The 25,381-nt window shown below is 36.6% G+C and overlaps 1 protein-coding gene across 1 annotated transcript in view; it reads right to left on the bottom strand.

The window, feature by feature from the left end:
* Positions 1-25,381, bottom strand: part of LOC150087223 (proto-oncogene vav-like) — a 433,316-nt gene that overhangs the window by 4,912 nt on the left and 403,023 nt on the right. Inside the window, exons 23-26 of the mRNA XM_090371895.1 lie at positions 16,447-16,540; positions 4,377-4,460; positions 3,017-3,049; positions 1,998-2,010 (exon numbers count right to left, since the gene is read on the bottom strand). Coding sequence (XP_090228021.1) covers positions 1,998-2,010; positions 3,017-3,049; positions 4,377-4,460; positions 16,447-16,540 — 224 coding nt within the window. The remainder of the gene's footprint in view (positions 1-1,997; positions 2,011-3,016; positions 3,050-4,376; positions 4,461-16,446; positions 16,541-25,381) is intronic.

A 25,381-nucleotide genomic window follows, 5' to 3' on the forward strand; every position in this document is an offset into this window, starting at 1 on the left:
CTTGTTCAGATTACGAACCTAAGGGGGCATAAATTTAAATTAAGAAAAGACAGATGTAGAATAGATGTGCGGAAATTTGCCTTTAGCCAGCGGGTGGTTAATTGCTGGAACAAACTTCCATCTGTCGTTGTGGAAGTTGATAGGTTGAATAAATTTAAGGAGGAACTGGACAGGCATTTGGAGGGAATGGTGTGATTTTTTTTTTTTTTTTTTTGGCTGATGCTGCATAAGCTCATACATTTGCTTTCTTGCATCACATGCCACTACTACTACTACATCTTCAACTTACACATTCAGCAACATTATGCAGATATTAACAGTTTTTTTATTTTTCTTTAAAATGTTAATCACAAAACAAATAATTATTTTATTTTTATATTTATAACTTAACTTCAAGTTTAAAAATTATTTTCTAAAGGTTTTATTCAAATATTTTTCCCAGTTAGTACTGCTTTATGCACTACGAGCCCATTGATAGCTGGAAGTATAACAGGTACTGTTTAAAATTATAAGGCAAACAGATACAATAACTGGAGTGGTACAGAAGTGTGTTCCAGAAACCACTCCCACTCTTTAAATTCTAATTTTAACGCAGTGTTACTGTTTCTTCTGTGAAAAAGATGGAGAAAAACTATGTTAGGAACAGTGATTAGGAAAAGGAGTCAAATAAACAAAACCTATTTAAGACTGATGGGTCACAAAAAAATAAAATAAACTTAAAAAAAAAAATAAATCATTGATCATCATTTATGATCAATTTTGTTTTTTTATGATAAATAAGGATTTATGATCAAAAATCATTAATCTAGAGCTGGGCTTCTCAAATGGTGGCCTGTGGGCCACTTCCAGCTTGCCAGGTTGTTTTAACTGGCCTGCCAATTAGTATCTAAGGAGTATGGAAATTGCGGGGGGGGGGGGGGGGGCAAAAAAAATCAGTACACATTTAATAAATATGAATTCACTTTCATAGAAGTTATTTTGAATTTGTTGGTTGGTTGGTTAGTATGCTGTTTAATGGCACAAGGGCTACAAAGGACATGTTGTGCCAGATTCTATTCAGTAGTGCAGTTTCAAGTTAAAATCTGTTGAATAACCCTCTCTGCTTCAAGAAAACAAAGAACTCAGCTAGATTTGAATTGTCTCCAATTAGATGAGATAGTGTTAAAGGTTCTCACAGATGTGAAAGTGATGCGAAAATTGTGTTTCGAGAGTTAATATAATGGTTACAATTTAATAGAATATGCTTCACCGTAAAATATGTGCAAATAGGCGGATCTTCTTCCATGAGCAGATATATATGGTTTAGATGCGTGTGTCCAATATGCGTCCTAGCCAGGATCACCAATTGCCTATTTGATCTCATGCTTGATGTCCACAACTGAGGTTCCCATTTAAATTGCAGCAGCTTATTGCCGCCCTGAGCCTGCCAGATTTGCAATTACTCTTCTTCATACTCTATTTTTATGACTGATTTGTGGTCTGTATACGGCACTTGGTAGTTAGGAGAGTGTACAGTGATTGGATGGTTAGCAACTTGATCTGCACCCAGCCGAGAACAGCTAAGTTGTTGTAATTACTGATATTACCACTAGAGCATAACACAGCTTTGTCATGATGAAAGTCATTTCCTGAGAGCTGATAATCTATATGGTTGCCAATATAGCCATTTTATAATTCAATGGAAAATTTATTTTAGAATTCCTGAATTTGTGTCATTTATTTTATTTTTTTACCTTATCTTTATCAGATGGCAAAATTGTGTTCTAGAAAGGCATGACTGAGTTCATGCGAACTGTGTTATAATTATTTTATTTATAAATTTTTCCACAAAATGTCTAATTTAATTAAATAACTCTTTTATTCTTTTTTTATTGTTTTTATCCAATTCTATCCAAAAATGTCTTTCTCCAAATGAAGAAAATTTGACAGTGAAAACAGTCAGTTTAAAACACAATGGACAAATGACTTTTGTTTCATACAACTTAATAATAATTTACCCATGTGTTTAATCTAACGAAGTCCTGTCAGTTGTTGAAGTATATAATCTGAAAAGACGTTATGAGACTAATCATAACAATATTCGTGTAAAATTCCCTTACACCTGAAATCTAGAGAAAGTAAGCTAGATAACCTAAAAGAATCAAAAAGGCAGGACATTATAATACTGCGGACTTTCTACATTACAAGAAAAATGTATGGAAGCTTTTTGGAGAGTATCATGGATTCTAGCTAAGAAAATGCTACCCTTCACTGAAGTGGTGAAACAATATCAAAGAAAAAAAAAAAAAATAAATAATAAAAATAATAATTTTGATAATCATATACATCAAAGCTTTACTGAAGCAAAAGTACCCTGAGAAAGCTATTGACAATTTAATATTTCTGCATGAAATATTGCTGTACAAATTGGAGCAGTATGACACTGGGGGAAATTTGCTATGTACGGTTATTGCTATGTATGGATAAAGGGATGGTTGAGTGACACAATACAGAAGGTGGTTATACATGGGCAGTGCTCTTCTTGGACTAATGTTATAAGTGGAGTCCCTTAGGGTTCAGTGCTGGGTCCCTTTACTGTTTTCAACATTTATTAACAATTTTGACAAAGGCAAAATTATATATAAATAATTTATATATAAAGCTGACTGCCTAAGTTTGCAGATGAAGGTTGGCATGGTGGTTAATGGCAGGAATCAAGGCACACTACTGCACCAAATATTAGAAAAATTGGACAGATTACTTGGAAAGCAGCCATTGTAGTTTAACATTGAGTAATTAAACTTAGAAGTAATTGTACAGTTGGACATGAAGTTCTCTGAACAGTGCAGACTGGCTGACAGTTCATGGGGGTTCTGCCAATGATTGATATAGAAGAATTTTGCCAGCAGGGACAAAGAGATGATTATCCTGCTGTATAAGTTAGATGAATTGTAGGATTCCTTAAGGTACCAATTTAATTGACTTAAGAAATGGTAGCAATAGCTTAATTTTTAGTACTCACCTTGATATAAACTGCAGTTGGATTTAGAATAAGTGGAGTGGGAATTAGCTAAAATTGGGGTTAATATGGGTAATATTAATTGTTTTGAATGGAATTAAAATGTGCTCAAGGAAATAGAAGTGAAATAAATTGAAAAAATTGGGACTTGAGAATGTAATCACAGGGACCAATAGCCGTAACGATTGGCTTTCGTATTAATGTCTTCAGTTGGTAATAGTGAAGAAGAGAGAGTGCGTAAATATAAAGAACTCGAATTTCCCGTGATGCTCTTTGATACATGCAAGAATCTCAGGTGCGTGAGATTCCAGGCCGGGGAGAGATTATATGGTAGTTTTGCATTTAATACATTAAATTTAGAATGATGTCGGAACCATTCTATGATTAGGGCTTCATACTGGTAAATTCTGAAACTGGATTTTAATTTAATAATGGGAACTGCTGAATCTACTGAAGGGGTGTGGTTATGGGGTATAAGATAATGAATAGTTAGGGGTATAAGGTAATGAATAGTTAGGCTTCATCTTGAGTCTGGAAGCCTAATTTTAAGAAGGATGTGGATCTATTATGATGGGTTCAGGAAAAGATCAACAAGATCAGTCTTTAGTCAAAAATGATGCTCATATCAAGAAAGACTTCAGTTCTGCAGATTGCAACATCTGAAAATAGGAACCTGCGAAGGGATTTGATCAAAGTGTTTATGGCTTTACTTTCATGATAGAATAATATATATAACTTTTCTTTCATTTCCAAAACAAAATTCAGTGTTTTTTGGCAATGGAGTTGGTGTGGTATCTTGCATGCAAGGTAACAAATCAGCTGATTTATTTCACTATTTTATTGTCTGATAAGATAATGATTGTTAAAGACTGTTAGTATAATGAAAGGAGACTTTTTGGGTGTTCTTTGACATTTACAGACTTTAACCTGAAAGCAGCTGTAAAAAGAATCCATCAAAATAAGTAAGCTAGCTCTAATACAGTGGTCTATCACTTTACTTTTAATGAGTGAGTTATTTATATTTACCAAATAGATTACAAGAAAAACTAAGTGTTAATAGCTGTTAGTTTATTCTTTTAACTATAAACTATTAACTAATTATAATTATATTTTATTTTCATGGATTAATAAATTTATAAAAATCCAAGCAAATTTAAGAAAACTTTAATGCAATCCCAGTAATTTCATAACCCTCAGATACAACATAATTAGTCAAAGCACATTGACAAAATATTGACTGTTCAGCACTTTAGGGTTGCAAATGTTTTCACAGATAGGTGTGTAATTATAGTTAAAATTTAACTGATGCTCTGAAATTATACATATAAAAAATTTTCTACTTGCCAGCATTTTCAACTTGATTAGCTGGTTGCTTTGCTTTCTTGAATGGAATCATAAGAGTGACATGAAGGCCATTAAAGCTTTCAGCAAGACTATTTTCTTCATACCATTTTATCAATTCCTGTAAAATATAATTATATAAACCAAAAACATAAGGAAAAGGGAACATGGTTTAGTGATCAGAGCATTAAAATGAAGAGTGTGTGTGTGTGTGTGTGTGTGTGTGGTAAAATCCCATTGCAATGAATACTGTTCTAATAAAAAGTTCACTATTACAAAAATATTTGTAGGTCCTGTTTGACCTTTCTCTAGTGTTTTTCAGAACAAAAGTAAAACTTAATGGGCTTCTTTTTATTTCTTTATGAATGGCACTGTGTAGTCTACATTGTAAATATGGTCACTTCAAGTCATTTTATTTATTTGTTATCGATTTTAAACTCTATATTTAATTAAATTAGAAATCACTACCTCTATATATTGCAAAAGTACAGAAAAAATAATTTGAATAAATAATGGTTCTTTCATTTAATTTCCAACAATGTTCATTAGAACAAAATTTCAGTACAATGAAATTATTTTTGCATTCATGGGAAGTTCACTGTAATGAGATTTTATTCAATATAGAAAAAGAGACAGAGGATAATCTTTTTATCCACATGGCAGACTTAAGGGGATGAGTACTTGTCCCCCTCCCCACTTCCTTCAAAGTGAGAATTTCCCAGAATTCAATGGCCACTGACTCAGTAGACCTGAATCTCACAGAGCATTTATGCTCTGGGGAGAGAAACTGAATTTGTAAATTTAATGAAAAATAAATATAGTGCCAAATGTTTTAAAACATTTATTTTGCTATATCATCAATGCCAAAATTTTAAGAAAATAGGAAGTTACTAGAAACTACATGAAAACTGCGTGTCAAAAATATAAGATGAGCTGATGGTGAAAGCAGTTCAGTGCTCTGAAACATTTGACCATGCATACAGCATTATTTATGTCTTATTAAATTTCCAAATTAAGTATGCCTCAAAGCATGGCAAATGAAGCATATCTGGCCTATATTTTCTTAATATTTGCTATATCATGCATTCCTAACCGCTTCAGTTCCTTTACAATCAACTCACTAATAGCACGAAAGCCCACTTTGAGTGTTTCCCATTAAGTTCAATTACTTCCTATATTAGCCTGGTCAGTTGTTTTATTTCTGCACCAAAGTAACTAAATCCATGAGACATCAGTGTGCATTGTGTCTCTAAATTGCACATATTCTATGATTGGAAAACAACCCTTGCTCAAGACAGGCTCTCAACAAAAAAGGAAAAGAGAAAAAGAAAGCTATCCACATTGTCTCTCTCTTTACACTAATCCTTGTGTAAATTTATTAAGACTATCCACTTTCACAACACCAGATAGAAGTTTGTTCCAACAATCGATTACTCTCTGGCTGAGAGAAAATTTTTGCGCATCTAGCTTGCAACCATCCTTTTTCAATTTATGTCCCCTTATGTGCACCATCTGAACAAGGGAAGGATGCCACCAGTATTTAGTTTACTCAATCCATTTAATCTAAAACTTTTAAAAACCTAAAACTTAACCTAAAAAATTTTAGCAAAATTTTAGTCTGTCCTTATATAAAATTGGAAAAGGAAAAACCATGTAATCTCTATAAGTCTCCTTTCAGACAGAGTTATTCTAAATAAATTACACAACTGATTGGAAGAGAATTTTCAGAAGTGATAGACTCTGGGAAAGGTCAATTTTATTAGAGTTTTTCACTTTTATGCTTTTTTATATTTAATTGTCACAGACAAGCTTTATATTTGAAGGTGTGAAATAAAATTGTTAAATCATTTATCTCTAGTAGAGGCAATGCCTTTATGGGTATTTATATTCACATCTGCACATTTTTAGTTCCATTTTAGGGCATTCCTTTGCTTTGCTCGTAAGGAATGTGTTTGCTCAATGGTTGCTATAATGTAGAGCCACTCGTCTCAGACTTTTCTAGATTGAGGGGGTTATCAAAATGTTCTTAATGATTGAAGAGTTATCACAATGTTCTTAATTTGCCCATTGGTGTGCCTTGTGGCTTTCCCTGAAAATATGGGAGTGCTGGCAGACCAATTTCTGCTTTTATATTTTCCCAGGTATATTTTTGCTATCATTCTTTATACATATCACACAACCTTCAATCATCTCCATTAGTTTATTTATTATCATTTTTTTAATTCACAGACTGAGCTTTTTAGCTCAGTCTGTGAGCTTTTTAGTCCAGTAAAGAAGACATATCATCTTACTGGTTTTCCTGGAGTTTTTCACTTCTGCAAATTCTCCTCCAGTTAGTTATGTAATGTATTTAGGATAACTTTGTTTGAAGAAAGGACACTTACCATCTTACTAACATTTTGTGGCTTTGTCTTTTTCCAATCACTTCTTTTATAAAAGACTGGACTATCTATTTAAAAAAAAAAGAAAAAAAGAAAAAAAAAAAAACTACAATTTTTGAACATTTTTCAAGATTGTCTGTGTTAACACAATTCAAGGAAGCCATAGCTAATATTCAGTATAAAAGATGCAATATAAATTAAGAATTTAGTTAATGTACACAGTGCATTATATTTTAGACACATTAACAAATAGTAATAATTCACGATTTATTAAAAAATAACTTTAATGCACAAATGGAAAGCATTTTGTATCTGTGCATCTGCCATCTCCGATTCATTCCTCTAATCAGTGCGTGGCAACAAACATAATTCTATTAGTCCAATTTTAATGTCTGGAAGTCTTTGCAAAACTTCCCAAAAGAGTGAAAAATAAAACTTCCTAAATTCTTCCACTGGGAAGTAAGTTATTACATGCAGACAGACAATATGTGAAGACAAACAGGCACATCATGCATATATGTTAATACACACACAAAAAAAAAAAAAAAAAAAGGATAAAGTCACATTGTGTATGTATACTGCTCCTATGATTACAATTACTGTTCTTCCAAACATGGTAGAAAACAGTTGAAATAGCTTCATGGGTAAGTGTCAAATAGTAGATTAACCCAGAAAAACAGAAATGAATAAGGTAATAATAATATACACCTAATTCTGTTTTTACACGATAGATACGTTCCTGAAAAATACGTGCAAAAAAAATTTGTGTAAAAAAATACATTGTATTTATGGAAGAAAAGAAGATTGGTTCCGGATCTAAAAAATCAGTAAAAATAATTTAAAAAAAAACACATAAAAATATTCTTTTCAAGCTTATTATTTTATTTCAAAAAAATACACATGTAATAATATGTAATGAAAATGTATTAAAGTAAATTTGTATGCATATGAAATGAATTCTTCATGAACAAGAAAAATCTGTTTTACACATAACAAAATTTTATTCATTTTCACTTTCTGATAATAAACGGCGCATACGTTTGCGTACGACTGGAATATCACTGCTATCACTAGAAATGTTGTTGACATCGTCTTCTTCCTCTATTAATGAAATTCTTTCTGTGATCTCTTGAGCAAAATCAGCACGAGTCTCCTCTGGTGCTGATGTTTCACCGGTTTTACGAACGAATTCAGTTATTAATCGTTGTGTTTGTGTTTTGGTTAGGCCGTTACATAATTCTCTGTAAGAGGCTGTCAACAATTTCAGTTCAAGTTGAAACTTCTCAGCGCGTTCCTCATTAGGGTCATGTTTGACAAAATGATTACCTAATTTTCTGGCCAGTTCCAGACCTTCTTTTATTAAATCTGCATTTAGAACAGGATCATTTTCTTCATTATCACTACGTTCTGTGGGATAAGGAGTCCCAAGGACAATCTCTAATATTTCATCTTCGCTTAGGGCTTTGTCGGTTAACAATTCATCAATATCTTCAAACGATAGATCATCGAATCCTTCTCCACCAATTTTGTGTGTCATTGTAATGATGTTGGGAAATGCGGTCGTATTAAGGATGATGGGATCTTTGCTTTTTACACATTGTGGCCAAACCGCTTTCCAACACACATTTAAAGTTGCTGGTTTTAATTCAGTTAACGCTAATCCAACTTGATTGATACAATCCATAATTGAGAATTTCTTCCACACATCAATGACTATTAGTGTTTCATCATTCAGTTTGTCCAAAACGTGTTTGAATGTTCGTTTTACGTAGTATGTTTTAATTGTCGCAATTATACCTTGGTCTACCGGTTGTATCAAAGATGTAGTATTAGGTGGCAGAAATAAAATTTGTATGTTTGGGTGTTCCAAGACAGGATGGCTGGGTGCATTATCAAGAATCAGAAGAACTTTAAATTCAAGACCTTTCAAATTCATATAACGTCTGACTTCTGGGACGAAACATTTGTTGAACCATTCTATAAAGATAGCAGTAGTCACCCAGGCCTTCTTGTTTGCCATCCAGTGAACAGGCAGTTTATTGATAACTACACCTTTCATTGAACGTGGGTTTAAGGCTCGATTTACCAGCAGTGGTTTCAACATACGATCTCCTGAAGAGTTAGAGGAAAATAATAAGGTCACACGATCCTTAGCTACCTTAAAACCACCAGCAGTTTTCTGCGATTTGGCTACATACGTTCTGTTTGGCATTCGTTTCCAGAAGAAACCAGTTTCATCTGCATTCCACACTTGATCAGGAGTGTATCCTCCATCTTCAATAATTTTTGCAAGTTCCTGCGGGAATACTTTAGCAGCCGATTCATCTGCAGATGCAGTTTCACCTTTAATTTTTATATTATGAAGAGTATTCCTTTTAAGAAACCCTGTCATCCAACCTGTACTCTCAGAAAATTCATACTTTCTGTTTAATTAAGATGAAGTGCTTGGCTCCTTTTCTTTAATCTGTCTGTAAATTCTTAGTGCTGTTTACTTGATGGCATTTCCATCTACTGATACTTTTTTTTGTGACTGGTCTTCTATCCATATTACCAGAGCCTTTTCCATTTTTTCCTTGACAATATCTCTTGTATATGATGATGAATTAACACTTACCTTTGTTCCAGAACATACCGACTTCCTAATTGCAGCTTCATTTTTCTTAATAGTTCTTACGGTAGCTTCATGTACACCAAAATGCTTTCCTACAGACGTAGCCCCTTGTCCAGTTGCAAGACGATCAAAAATTTGAATTTTAAGTTCCAAAGAAATCGATTTCCTTTTCATTTTGGTAATAGGCGAATTATTCGACATTATATAAGGGCTACCGAAAAATATCTCAGTTATAATTAATAAAAAAAGGTATGAAAAATTTGTAAACTTACAATTTATTGACTATCGGCAAAATTAATAAATTTTTATGTGCACAAATTTCACTAAAGATTCTTTCACTTTGAAATAGAGCGTACTACTAAATGTCTTTCGAAGATACAATGCACAAATACCGTAGATGTGCACCAAATTCAATAAAAACGTTGACGATTCATAGATATCTAGACGTACACATTGGTAAACAAAAGCACGCGTTTCAAAATGCACACACTAGCTGTTATCCAATCTATTGGTGCGTGTAAAATAGAAATGATACTAATATGCCACAAATTAAAAAAAAAAATTTCTTAGAATTTAGGCAAAAAAAATTAATTGAAATCGTGTTAAATCAAAATGACTCGCGTAAAAAGAGAATGAAATTTTTATTTTGAATTCGTGTTAAATCAAATTCGTGTAAAAAAAGTTTGTGCAAAAACAGAATTAGGTGTATTTAGAAAATGATATGTGGTTAATATCCACAGAGCAGTTATTAAAATAATACTATACACTGGTGTTCAAAGAAAGTGCATCACCTATGAATTTCACATTTCTAACCCTTTATCGCAATGGTATGTTACATTAATGACTGGCATCACAAACAGAAATATAAACAAAAGATATTTATTAATAGTTAAGGCAAACCTAAGTAATATTTGACAGGTGCTCTCAAAATATTCCAAAATGAGCATTTGCAACCTTTTACAACAGTTTTGGTAAACACAACAATTATGGCTGAGATGTTATCAGAAGTCTTCAATTTTCTTCAGTTTATCATTTTAAATGGAAAACAAAATGAAAATTTCACCAGGCGCAAACTAATATTTAGTTGAATCGCCTCTGGCCCTGATGACAGCAGCACACTGTCGAGGCATTGACAAGATCAATTTCTGAAGATAATCAACTGACAGTTTGTGGTTCCAAACACGAATTATGAAGTTCATGAAGGGTTGTTGGCTTCTTTCTGGAAACTGCAGATTCCACATGATGCCAACAGTTCTCTATAGGATTCAGGTCCAGGTTGTTTCCTGGCCAGCTAAGAGTTGTAATGGACCATTTTTCCACCTGTAACAAATGTAAACACATTACTGTCAAACCTCTAATGCAAAAATGAAGCTAAAGTAACTACAAAAGTGCCTACTTGCACTTTTTGCCCAATGACAAGGAGCAGAGTCATCCTGAAAGATGCAGTTACTTGGCAGGTTAAAATGGTCTCTAATGGTTGGCAGCAATTTGCCCTCCAATATAGTCAGGAATCCATTGGCATTTACAGAACCTTTTATAAACTGCAGGTGACCTACTCCGCGATATGAAATGCACCCCCACATCATTTGGCTGGTAGGGAATTTCACTGTAGACACCATACAGTCTGCATGGTATTCTTCACCATGTCTACAGCAAATCGTTTGTCTCTGATCAGAGACATGTAGGTTGAATTCCTTCTCATCTGAGAAAATAACTGACTTCCACTGCTCGGGGTCCATTTGACATGCTCCTTACACCAAATTAATCGGGCTTTTTCATTTTTTGTATGAGGAGGGGCTTCCTCTTAGGATGACGGGCTACAAGTCCATTTTTGAAGAGGCACCTTCTGACTGTTACTGCACTTGCTACCACTCCTGTATGTGCTTCCCATTCGCTTTTCAGATCAGACAGAGAAGCTTTACAGTTTTTAAGGCATAAGCACTTCAAAGCGGGGGTCCTGTTTTGGCGTACAGGCTCATTTGCATCCGGTTCCTTTTTTCCTATCAGCAGAACCAGTATTCTTGAGTTTGGAAAGAAACCTATTCACTGGCGACTGATTACAAGACACTCTATAATCTCTATAATATATTGACTATAATCAATATGACGGGAAGAACATCCTTTCTCACGTAAAGCAACAATAGCACTCTTTCTTCGTGGTGTCAACTGCACGTAACTCGCCATCCTGACACAAGCAAGGAATGACTGCAACCCTTGCATAGTGTGCTTATATAGCTGAAAGTAACAGCTGATGCAATCTGTAAGAAATATTTTCATATACTTATGTTATTCGGACGACAATTACAATTTTAATGGGTGATGCACTCTTTGAACACCAGTGTGTATATATATAAATGAAGACACTATACAATGTGGATGGTATAAAACAAAATGGATTTTTATCAATACTTATATGATCTACAAGCACAATATGGATGCTGGTGAATTTCAGGATTCTTTAGAAATCTTACCACTAGACCTACACATAGGACTCAGTAAGGCCTTACAAGACACTACTGTTAAAACATTAAAAAGTAATAACTAAAATAAATTAAAATTTTTTCTCCAATCCAAATTTATAGGAGGATGCACTATACTTTGGAGTAAGGATATGAAGGTGAAGAAACAAGTTAGGATATGAATCAAGGGCAATGTAAGAAAACAAATGGAGTAGTGTGACATTAGGGACAAGTTACTGCTATGGATAAAGGGATAGTTGACTGGGAGAAGACAAAGTGGTTATAATGGGCACTGCTTTTCTTGAACTATTATTATTTTTTTAATAGTTTTATAGTTTTAAAATTTATTATTATAGTGTGGGGCCCCTTACTGTTTGCAATATACTGTATATATGGGCTTGGTAAACCAGAGTCCTGAGCTGGATATCATCATCCTTCTCTCTCTCTCAGGGTAACTTGGGAATTTCTTTCGGCTGGTGCAGCATAAGCCTCAAGGCTTCCTTGCATCGTATGGCTAATAATAATAATAATAATATTAACAATACTGATGAAGGCATATTAAGTTTAATGTCTAAGTTTGCCGATGACACATAAGGTTGTTTGTTATTTGGTTCTTAGGAGCATTATCAACTAAGGCCATATTGCTCTGGAGATATGCGGTGGTCATTCCCTGACCTTTCCGCATCCTCCGTATTTGGTGGTCATGGGCTTGAACCCCGGTCTAATCAAGAAGCGTGTGCTATGCACTGCTGCTCCTGCCCACCTGGCTACGGAGGTGCCACACATAAGGTGAGTCAGGTAATTAATGACAGTAATCAGGGTATGGTATTGCAATAAGATCTAAAGAAACGAGACAGATGGACTGAGAAGGTGAAACTGAGGTTTGGAATTGACAAATGCAAAGTACTGCATTTGGGTAGTAACAATCTGAGAATAACATACCAATTGGATGACACCACACTTGAGGGTAGTTGATAAGGAGTAACTAGTAAGGGGGACCTGGGGTAACTGTGCAGTTTGACAAAGTTCTATAAGAATACACTAAACTCCTGATAACATCAGTACAGGCAGTCACAATAGCTTTGGTGATGGGGGGGGGGGGGGGTAGGATTGCAACATGCAGTGTTAATCCAGTACTTTGGATGTTATGTTTTCTATTCACATTTATCACTAGCTTTCTATTAAACTAAAACTAGATGGAGTTTACATTAATAATTCTTGCATCATATACTTAGATTTTGGTAAAGTTCCTGGTAGTGTTTCAAATTGATGACTGCCATACAAATTGGAGTAGTCATCAATTTGAAACACTGACATTCGGGCCTACCTTAATACCGAGCTACACAAGCACTGGATAGGACGTATTGCACAAAGACTAGGACAGATATCAGTGTCATATATATACCTTGTGAAAGAGAAAATGTCTAAGTTTTTTTTACATCACATCACTTCATAACAATTCAATGTGTGAACCACATGTGACACAGCAAATGTCCACATGGCAATCGAACTCTTGACATACCCTGTGTGGCCGTGGTGGTAGCTTCTTCAATTCTCTGCTTTAGTTCCTGGACATCACGTGGCACATAAACATGATCCTTTATTTAGCCACACAAAAAGAAATTACACGGAGTTAAGTCCGGTGATTTCGGCGGCCATTCCAAAAAACATTCGCCCCTTTCTCCAGCATGTCCGATCCAGTGCTTGTGTAGCTCACTGTTAAGGTAGGCTCGAACATCATCTAAAGCAGCCATTATCCCGGCAATCGCATACGCCTCCGGTGTCTGGTTCCACAAAGCCTCAACAGCGGTAAACCGCAGACGACTGGATATCATACATAGACCCATCCTATTGACCCTCACCCGAGCATGCAAGACAGTCTCTACTCATGCACTACAAGTGATCACGGGCGCTCTCCCTCTTGATCTTGAGGTGATTCGCAATGGCATGCTTCAGCAACTCAGACGTGGCAAAGTCACAACCTTCCAGGACCACACTACGGACCCGGCTAATAACTGTAAAGTTGAGAAATACAGGCTGCAAACGTACTTGACATCGATATGGCAACAACGCTGGACGATTTCTGACAAAGGAGACATCACGCGAAGGTTCTTTCCGAACTTGCAAAAGGTGTACCCAAAATATCCGACATGGCTCTGCCCTGGTCTCCACGTCACCTACCTTCTCACAGGACATGGAGCTATCCGCCACAAGCTAAACCTCTTTGGACTGACAGATAACCCAGCCTGCGCATGTGGTTCCCTCGAGACCTGGGACCACCTGCTACACGAGTGTGAACTGTACGAAGATCTGCGTGGACACCTCATCACACGAGTCCAGTTCAACCCCAAAAATCAGGAGCATTACCTACTGGAGGACGAAGGAACCTACAATGCCCTAACCAACTTTGCTCAGTGCCTCTTTGAAAGACGCCAGACTCTTCCTTTGCCGGAAAATCTAGGACAACTAGGATAAATACAACAACAATCACAACAAATGATGAACCAAGATAAAACTGGACTGTGCCTGAACTGCACTCTCCCAAATACTGACCGATGGAGGACACCGATTCCATTTGAGAACTGTTAACCAAACGCATTGACTACAATCGGACCTTCGGGAGTCCACCCTGACTGTGACTGAAGCCTATCCTACTGAATATCCACCAGTGGATGGACCTGGATCCCACGAGTAACTACTTAATAAAAGACCAAGCATGATCTGCACAAATGTCAGACAGACCTGGACTGAAAACCTGGACAGAGATATCTTCACTCCACTCCTGGGAATATCAAATGGGGCAGCCCTGACGCCTTGGCGCCCGACTGAAGCCACCCCACATGTATGCCCTGTTGGCGAATAGGCCAGCTCCCTTGCCTGGCCTACTTTCTACCCTTCCCTGGCGGGGGATGAGGGGACAGCCCTGCTGTCACCTCCCCTTCTCGCCACCCCTTCTTTTCCTTCTGGTGGGGCATGGGCATGCCCCACTGTAAACTGGAGTTGTCTTCCCTATCGGCTCCATACTTCTATCTATCTCCCCCCCCAGTCTTCAGTCTCCCTCCCCACTCTACCTGCACGCTAGTGAACGCCCCACACAATCTAAATTCCACAAGTGAAAATAAATTTCGCCCACCATTTCTTTTGACCTCCTAGCACTTCCTCCTCAACGTGATCACATTTTTATTTATTTATTTTATTTTATTTTATTTCATTTATTTATTTATTTTTTTTTTTTTTTATTTATTTTTTTTTTTTTTTTAGGTCCTAGCCACTGAAATCTCAGGAAATTAGGTGGCAGGACCTGCCAGAGTGAACTATATTCAAGTGGATACCTGGTCTGCCTCCACGGGGCGAAAGTGGGGTAACGTCGGGCCTCAGTAGAGGTCTGGCGGCTAAATGACCAGATGAACAACGGTACAAGGCATCACACATATACAAAGTCCATACACTTTTAAATCTCTGGCTTTTCCAGTAAACTGGTTCACATACAATGTAACCTATGCGGAGATGGGGGAAACCCCTGGTGCCGCTTGACCCTAAACACACTTTACACTTTATGGAAGTGTGTGGGGGGGGGGGACACCATCTTGCTGGTAAATAAAGTCATCACTATCTTCCTGAACTTGAGGCGTCAACTGTTGGTGAAGCATATCGAGGTAGGATATGCCCAGTTACAGTGCCCTCGGCAAAGAGAAAGTTCCATTCAGTTTTCGGCATGACAAGGCGCAGACAACATTCACCTCCGGCGAATCACGCTCACGTTCAATTATCTCTTCAGGTTTCTGGGTGCCCCAGATTCGACAATTGTGTCTGGTTGACCTTCTCATTGGTGTGAAATGTGGTCTCATCACTAAAAACCATGCGATTAAAGTAGTCATTCTTCTGTCCTTGCAGTTCACAACAAAATTGGAAATGCTTCTCTTTGTTGTCTTCCTTTAACATATGCACCAACTGCAATTTATATGGCTTCATAGAAAGTTTTTTACTTGTAAATAGCCTTCCTGGTTGGTGGCTCTTTACCATATGCACTTCAAAATTTCCTTTGAATGTCTGTTACACACTTGTTCTTATCTAACAGTAGCACACAAAATGCCTTCTAGGAACCAGAAGCCGCCATCTTTCAACAAGGCTATGTGTGTGGTAGAGGTATGACAGGTAATGCTAAATGGCAGTGAATGATGGAACCGCACACCTCGGCAGTAACAACTGGGAAGCTTTCATGTTTTCTCTTTCACATGGTATAAATAAGTAAATGGTATCTCTCTTACTCCATGTGCAATAAATTATTGAAAGTGTTCCCACCATTTATAGATTTCTCTGTTTATACTCCGGGACGACCAAACGGTCAGAGGAGTTTTACAAGATAGACAGAATACAAGAAACAGCACCGTATTCAGCAGTCACGGGCTTGAACCCCGGTCACTCAAGGCACGTGTACTTATGCACCCGTGTGCCTGACCACTAGGCTATGGCGGCCTCCCACCATTTATAGACACCCTGTATATATAATAAATACAGAACCTGTTAGGAGGAAGGGAAAAACAGTCTACATTATATGCACATTATGTAATGCATGAAACTTTAACTAATTACTAACTTCAGTGTCAACTCATAATCCTCTTCATACATCATACGTGCCATCAAAATTATACTCACCACTATGCTTTTGAAATATTTAGTCTCAGACAGATAATATAACTGACCATCCCCAGAAGCATAAACTCGCATGTGTTTTACTTGGTTATTGTAGCTAAAAATATAACAGAAAATTACAAATAAAGTGAAGTATATAATTTAATAACAAAAAAAAAAAAAAATCACAATATTAATTCATGTGCAAATATTCCAGAATTATTTGAAAATGGAAACCAATTGAACAAAATTTTGTAATTCATTTTTTTTTTTTACATGAATGTATTTACAAAAAATTCTATGTATTTAAATGAAAGTTTTCCCCCCCTCCATACTAAAACAAAATAAGAAGGTAAAAAGAGTATTAGATATTCTGAAACATACTACCCACCCCTCAAAAACAAAAAAATAAATAAACACTGCAACCTCAACAGTGGAATGTGAATAATTCATTTATAACATATCAAAAATACCATTATTTTTGATCAACTTATTTATCTGCATAATTTTTGGTGAGTACCAGTCTAAACAAAGCTACCAGTCTATGACTGATGCCAATTCTATAATGCTAACTAGGGCAATAGGTTAAGAAATACTGTCCACATTCCCTAATTTGCATCATTTACAATTTGTCATGTGCACAAGTAAACAATGAGACTACATTTGTAGTTCAGGGCTGGAGGTCATATATAAGGAAAGACAGGACTTTTTGAAAGAATCTTACAGAAGGTCAAGTGTGACTCTTCAGATTTGTTCTTAATTTCAAATACAAAGAGCTTTTAATGAGAAAAGCTTGACCTTGTGCTTTGAGCATCAAGTTTGGCCCCATGCCTCTCAAATTCCTCATCACTTAGATGCCTACAGATATACATCATAAAGTATATAAAGCAATGTTTGTTTTTCTAGGCATCTGGGATACAGGAGGAAAGGCCAGTAAGAATGAGGGTGGTACAGTCCCACTGAAATGAATACACAAAAAAAAAAAAAAAATCACGTAGTACACATACACCATACTACTGGGAAAAAACTAATAGGTTGGACCTCGGGAAGTATATGCTTGGTCAGTTTGATTGATTGGTAGAGGTTGGCAGCCTTGTGAAATTTAAGGGGTAGATGGATTAGTACCTTGAGTGGCAGTTGATTGATTAATTATGACTTTATTGGTGCACTGGCATCTAAGGCTTATTAGGTGCCAGGAGATAATTATACCAATTTAAAAATAAATAAATAAATTCTGGCAACCTTTGCACAAAAAAAGGTTACCTCATCAAAAATCATATAATGATAAAAAGCAGTATTTGTATTAAAAAAAAAAAAAAAAAAATATATATATATATATATATATATATATATATATATATACACAGTCGATTCCGGTTATTTGGGACACATCGGGACTAGTGCATTTTGGCCCGATTAAGCGGCTGCCCCAATTATCCGAAGTTTCACGTAAATAGTTAAAAATACAATTTACCCCCCCCCCTTTACAATTAGTTCACTGTAAAATCAAATCACGTTACGACGAACTCAAAATAGTAAAGTACCGTTCACTATACGATGTGCAGTAAGCGCCGGTCATTATGATCACGTTTGTGAATTGAATTTTAATTCTATTAAACAGCGATTCTAATTAGCGAAAATAGGAGAAATATTATCCACAGGCTATAAAGATATATTAAGCACAAATTTACCCTTTATTACCTTACCAATTAAAAAATTAAATGATACGTGAAAATCGGAAGAATATACGTGATAATCGGAATAATTAATACGTACTGTAATATGTACATACAAACTAAACTAGTTGACATTTCTGTTCACTGACATTTGTTGGTGGGGGCTGAAATTTAAAACAGTAAAAAGATAAGCAATCAATAACAAAGAAGAGGGCACACACAAATTGCAAGTAACACAACACGCGCAAGTAAGAACGGAGTAACAAATTAGGAAGCTTTAAAAATAGGAATGAAGAGAAGATTCTGAAAATTATTTTTTTTATATGACTGAAGATTCCATGGAAGTGTAAACACATTTTACCATAATAACCCACAGAATTCCAGCTGCCGGTATTATCGCAAATTCAATAAGATCGAGTTTACTGTCCGTTTATGATAGATTACACTAACAGAAAAGCCCAATAAACAGGTGACTGCTAATTGTTTTATGGTTGTGACCTCCAAAAATCCGACCGAACTACGTGGTACGGTTGGAGACAATCGTAGGGTAATCTCCAGTGCTGAGGTCTCCTGCCCCGATTAAACGGCATTTTGTCCCAATTAAGCGAAGTAAACCCTGGCTATTTTCTCGATTGGTTTTTGTTTTTTAAGATTTGCCCCAAATAAACGGCTGCCCCGATTAACCGGTGGCCCAAATAACCGGAATCCACTGTATATATGTATATTCAGGATTTTATATACATTTATATAAATTGATACAGTGTAAAAATTTAACAGCAAACACATTGTCATTGTAAGATGAAATCTGACTGAGTATATAAGGCTCAGTCAGATGGATAAAAGCAGTAAAACATGTATTGCTAAAATCTGGACAGTCAATTAAAATGTGTCTAATTGATAAAACTGTGTTACAGGTTTGTTTTTTTTTTTTTTTTTGTGAAAAAGAAAGACCGAGTCACAATTGTAAATCAGGAGGGCAGCTATATAGTCTGTGTTTAGCAGCTATATTTGGCAGCCAAACAAAGACCATCACACACAATCACATCACATTTGCTTATAACACATATACAGGCTTTACAGCATTCATGTATGTAAAAAAGACCATGTCACACAAGTCAATTAAATCATTTTCATGAATTCACAATTTCAGACCGAATTAACACGTTCTGCCCTATTCTGGTTAATATATATCATTTTCCCATTGAGGGCACTAATTATTTTGCAACAAACAAAGACAATTTATATATTAAGATAGCATGACTATGGGACATAGAAGAACATTGATTTATGCACTTAAAGTAAAAACCATAATGGACGTTCATAAAATCTCATCTCAAAAGAAATTAACAGATCTTTCTTAATAAATTTAGTATTAGTATTAACAATGAGGCAAGAAAGCAAGTTTACAGTACTCTGAAAGGACAGAATTCATAGGATACCCGATTCCTGGGCAACACGACGTTGTCATTCCTCTTGCAAGTGAATGAACCCACTGCTTAGCAGGTATATAGGTACATTGCATTCACATAGACAGTAAATTGATGTCGGTACTGCGAGTTAGAAGACTTTGAAAGAGGGATGATAGTGGGTGCCCAAACGCACGGGTCACTATTGCAGAGGTGCTACAGAAATTGCACTATTCCCATTCGATAGTATCAAGAGTATTGGGAATACGCCATTTCCAGAATAATATCTCATTGTGCGCAGAGAAAGGTGGTGGAAGAACGTGGCCGTCAATGTCTGTCTCGCATTGTTTCAGCCAATCGGAGAGCGACAGTGACACAAATTACTGCTAACTTCAATTAGGGAGGTATCAGAAATGTCTCCACCAAGACCATCAAGCAATCATTAGCCACAATAGGTTATGGAAGCTGCCGACCCACCAGAGTCCCACTGCAAACACCACGACACAGGACTCTATGCCTCAACTAAGCAAAAGAACATTGGCACTGGACCTCGGATGACTGGAGACAGGTCTCCTGGTCCGAAGAGTCCCATTTCCAGTTATTTCAAGCAGATGGGAGGGTGCATATCTGGTGGAAACTGCACAAAGCTATGCACCCTTCATGTCAACAAGGAACTGTTCAGGCAGGTGAACAGTCAGTAATGGTCCGGGGCATGTTCAATCAGCACACGTTGGGACCTCTGGTATGTCTATACGCATCTCTGAACATGTCCATCCTTGCAGACCATCTGCATTCCTTCATGTCATCGTGCACCCACAAGGCAATGGCCTCTTCTGGCAGGACAATGCACCTCCCCACGGAGCTGTGGTGACTAGAACATGGTTCAAAGAGCATTCCGCAGATCTTACCACCATGGAATGGCCTCCCCATTCATCGGACATGAACCCTGTGGAGCACCCTTGGGATTCTATGGAAAGGTCCATTCAAGCTTTGGATCCTTCACTCAGGAATGTGACAGAATTATGGATGGTGGTGCAACAAGCATGGAAGGAAATACCTGTGGAATGCTTTCTTGAAATAGTGGACTCAATGCCTTGCCATGTGACTGCTCTTATCAAGGCAAAAGGTGGACCTACCCGTTACTAGGTAAGTATCCCATGATTTTTGTCTACTCAGTGTATAAGCAAAAAAAAAACAAAACACCTTTGTTTCACCTATCCATCCCATCCAATAGTTTGTCTAGTTCTATTCTGAATTTATTCAAGCTATCCACTTCCACAACACAAGATGGAAGTTTGTTTTACACATCTATTCTGCAACCATCCTTCCTAAATTTGAATTTAGGCCCCCCCCATGCACAATCCAGTATAAATAAGAGGAAGAATCCTATCAGCACTGAGCTTGCCCAATCCATTCAAAGCCTTAAACACCTCAATTAAATGGCTTTGTAGGTGCCTTGTTTTCAGACACTGCAATTTTCAGAACTTAAGCCTTTCTTGGAAAAAGAAACCCTTTGTTCCACTCACCAATCTTGTTGGCCTCTTCTATACTTGTTCCAGCAGCTCTACATCCTTCCTAAAATTAATCCTCCAGACCTGTATGCAGTACTCAAGGTAGCCCGACTATTGCCTTGTACAAGGGGATAATTAACCCCCTTATCCCTGATATCAAAAATTGCTGTACATCACTGATAAAACTCAATGCTGTCCTGGTAGTCTGTTTGCTTCTCAGAGAACTCCATATGACTGTACAATTCCCCAACATGTTTTTCATTTGCTACTGCTCTCAGTGTAGTACCACACAGATAGTATGCTAATCTGGGATTACTGCTACCATATACAGTACTTTACATTTGTCAAAGTTAAACCTCAACTGCCATTTCTCAGCCGAACTGCCTAATTTTTCTAGATTTTGTTGCGGTAACACACACCATCAATTACTGTCATTAACCACCCTGCCAACCTCCGTATCATCTGCAAACCTAGACATTAATCCTGATGTACCTTCATCAATATCGTTAATAAATACAGAAAAACAACAATGGGCCCAGTACTGAACCCTGAGGGACTCCACTGATAACATCAGTCCATGACGAGCAGTCTCCATTAATAAAAACTGTCTTCTCCCGCTCAACCATCCCATTATCCATAACAGTTACTTGTTCTTAATGCCACAATGCTCCAATTTGTACAGCAATCTATTACATTCAACAGTATCAAAAGCTTTCCTGAAATCCAAATTATATGATATAAAAATAATTTTTGCATCCAGTTCCTTTGTTACTGCATCATAGTATCCAATAAAATTGGTCAAATAAGATCACCCCTTGACAAATCTAAGCTGTTACTGGAGTGTAACTATCTAAATGGTCCTGCATTACTGCTTTAACCAGTCAATCCATTATTTTCCCTGGAACAGAAGTTAAGCGAACTGGTCTGTAATTATTCATGCGACTCTTTGAACCCCCGTAGAAAACTGGGGATACATTCTCCTCCAGTCCAGTCTATGGGAACTTACCCTGAATCCAAGGATGCTCTCATAATTATGGATAAGAGTCTGCTCACCTCCATTACTGCCTCCCTTAATATAACTGGATAAATCCCATCCACCCTACGCTGCTCAGTGACTCACTTCCGTTCTTAAATTTAACTGCAGCAATTTCTCTTTCACTTTCCACTCAGTTATTACAAGCTCCTTTAGCTCACTCACAGAGTTAGATAAACTTCTGGCATTCGCTCTCCTAAAGAATTTCTCATGTGTGAATGTAGATGCAAAGTACCTATGTGTCAGAAACCTGAGCAGGATCATCAACAGTTGAACCATCAATATCAAATGGACCTATGTGGCTCATTCCACTTGTAGTGTTTACAAAAGAAAAAAAAAGTCTTTGCTATTTTAATTTGCATCCTTAGTCAAAGATTTCTCATAATCTGCCTTAGCTTGCCCTAAAGGTCTGCAAGGGCCTAAATTTTTTTTTTTTGTTACCTGGCCCAGCCCAAAGGCTAGATAGCCCCCGACCCCGAATTTTTTTTTCCAAAGAACCAATTTTCATCCCACCCCAGTTGAAACTTTTTATATACATAAAATCACTAGCATTACTCTGAGGTTTCATATTAATAAAAAAAAAAAATTAACTTTCAGATTCAAAATTCAATATTAACAATTATATAACAATATAATAATTATCCAAAATGAATGTCGATATGCATCTCTACTTACCGTATTTACCCATGTATAAGACGCCCCCATGTATAAGACGCACCTTAATTTTGGGGCCCGAAATTTGAAAAAAAAAAAATGTATTACATAAAGTTATTGAACTCAAGTTTTATTCATCATAAAATTCATACAACTCATCACTGTCAAAACTCCCATCCATTAGCCTGTCCTCATCTGTGTCTGATGATGAATCACTGTCTTCATATATTGCCTCGTCCTCAGTTCCATTTATGGCATTTGAAATGAGACACTTCTTAAATGACTTGACAACGATCTCAATCTTGATATTATCCCAGGATCTTTTCACTCAGGTACAAACTTCTCGTATAGTTGGTTTCTTCACTCTTCCTGTTGGTGTCAAATTGTCTCCAGAAGACTTCATCCATTGGTTCCATTCGTCTCTCATGGCAGCTTTGAAGGGTTTGTTAATGCTGACATCAAGTGGTTGGAGCTGGGATGTCAAGCCTCCAGGTATGATGGCAAGTTTTGTTTTTTTGCTCTGCAGCAATCTTCTTTATATTTTTTGTTATGTGTGCCCTGAACTGATCAAGCACCAATAGGGCAGGTTTGCGTAAGAGCCCACCTGGTCTCCTGCTCCAAACTTTCTCAAACCAGATCTTCATCCAATCCTGATCCATCCAACCCTTGTCATGACCGTGGACAATCACTCCTCAAGGAATGTCTTCTTTTGGCATTGTTTTACATTTGAAAATCAGCATAGGAGACAGCTTGGTTCTGTCGGCACAACAAGCTAGAACAACTGTATAATGGCTCTTTTCATGTCCACTTGTCTTCACAATTAGTTTTCACCCCCTTCTTATCAACAGTTCTGTTACTTGGGACATCAAATTGAAGGGGGACTTTGTCCATATTTGCAATCTGTCCCAAATAAAAACTGATGTGTCTTCCAACATTGAATGACAAAACGATTAAATTCAAGGACTTTCTGCTCATAGCTTTCAGGCATCTTTTGGGAAATTCTGGTGTGTGTACGCATGCTTAGTCCATTCCGTTTCATGAACCTGAAGCACCAATTGTGTTCACCTTTCAAATCAGTAACTTCTTTTTCATCAGCAATTCTTCTTGTCTCATGCTGAACCATCTTTGTGGACGCAGGAATTCCAATTGCCCTTTGCTCCTCAATCCATATCTTCAATTCCCTCTCTAAATCAGGCCATTTTACTGACTTACCTCTAATGTCCTTCTTCTGCCGTGGCATTTTCAGTAGGGCTTCTTCTTCCTGTAACCAGTCTAGGATTGTTTTCTCAGTTGGAGGAGGATCAAACTTATGTTCAGCAGCACGATTTCCATTCACTTTTGCAAACTGGATCACTTTTAACTTGAATTCAGCATTGTACGAAAATCTTTTCTGAGCCATTTCTGGGCAGAAGGTGGCAAAACATAACCTAATATACTGGTAACAAGTGCGAAGACAACAAGCACGAAAAATGCAAGTAAAAAAAAATCTACAACCACTGTATAAGATGCACCCAGGTTTTAGATCCCAAATTTTTTGAAAAAAGGTGCGTCTTACACATGGGAAAATACGGTAAATTTAAAAAATTAGAACTTACTGTCACTGGCAGTTCACACTGTATGAATGATGAGTAAGCATTCCCCTTACCTGTATTTCTAAATTATTGGTCAGTATTGGATATAGCAAAGAAGCAGTTAGAAAGTGTTGCAAGTGAATGTTCTTAGAATTGAAAGTAGATCAACCCAAAATCTTAGATATAGTAGAACTAGAGATTAAAGGTATCACACTTTTAATAAATACTGTACACATAAAACTAAAAAGGAACCCAGTGCCAGGGGATATAATGACTCATATACTCTTGATGTAACGTAAATTGCAAGTTAATGCCCGCTTAAGGGCAAAGACTACTTTACTGAGCAAAAATACAGACCGGGTGATTTCCACAAAACAGTAAAAATTTCGGTGAAGCTGGCAAAATGCCCCTTATTGGTCAATTAAAAGTGTCAATAGACAACTAATACACATTTTTTTCTAAAAACCTTTAAGAATTTAAATGCATAACAAAATATTTAAAATATATATATATATATGGACATAGTCTGAAAGGTTTGGAAATAACAATTCATTGTTCGTGTTAACTGGCCCGAGCCGGGCCCGTGCAGACCTCTAGCTTGCCCAACATCCTTTGTGACTGGGTCAGACTGAAGTATAACTGCACCCTGGGGTGCATTTATACTTTGCACACTAGTTTATACCTACCACAGGCTTCTGTATTACATGATAAAGAAGCCTATGGTAGATATAAACTTTTGGCAGAACAACAAATGAGTTATTCTCCTTCAAAGAAACCAAAGCTTTATACTGCTATTTATTAAGATTGGTTCCACCAGCATGTTTTGAATTACAAAACATTAGCAGAGCTCTAAATGTTCTTCTTTTTTTGTTTCTGAATGATATCTATGTCAGAAGGGTTTACAATTAATTATTTTCATGATTAATTCAATCAATAAACATATTTATTAGTTACATGGGCTTGAATCACAGCCCACTCAAATGCATGTAATTACTTCACTTTCATACTTGACCATTTGGTCAAGATTTGTCATTCTTGTGGATTAAAGGATGATGTACTATTGTAATATAAGCAGTTGAATAATTGTATCTAATGCTCATCTGATCTA

This window comes from Mastigoproctus giganteus, chromosome 4, assembly GCF_048544385.1.
Source record: "Mastigoproctus giganteus isolate SK-2022 chromosome 4, ASM4854438v1, whole genome shotgun sequence".
Taxonomy (NCBI): Eukaryota; Metazoa; Arthropoda; class Arachnida; order Uropygi; family Thelyphonidae; genus Mastigoproctus; species Mastigoproctus giganteus.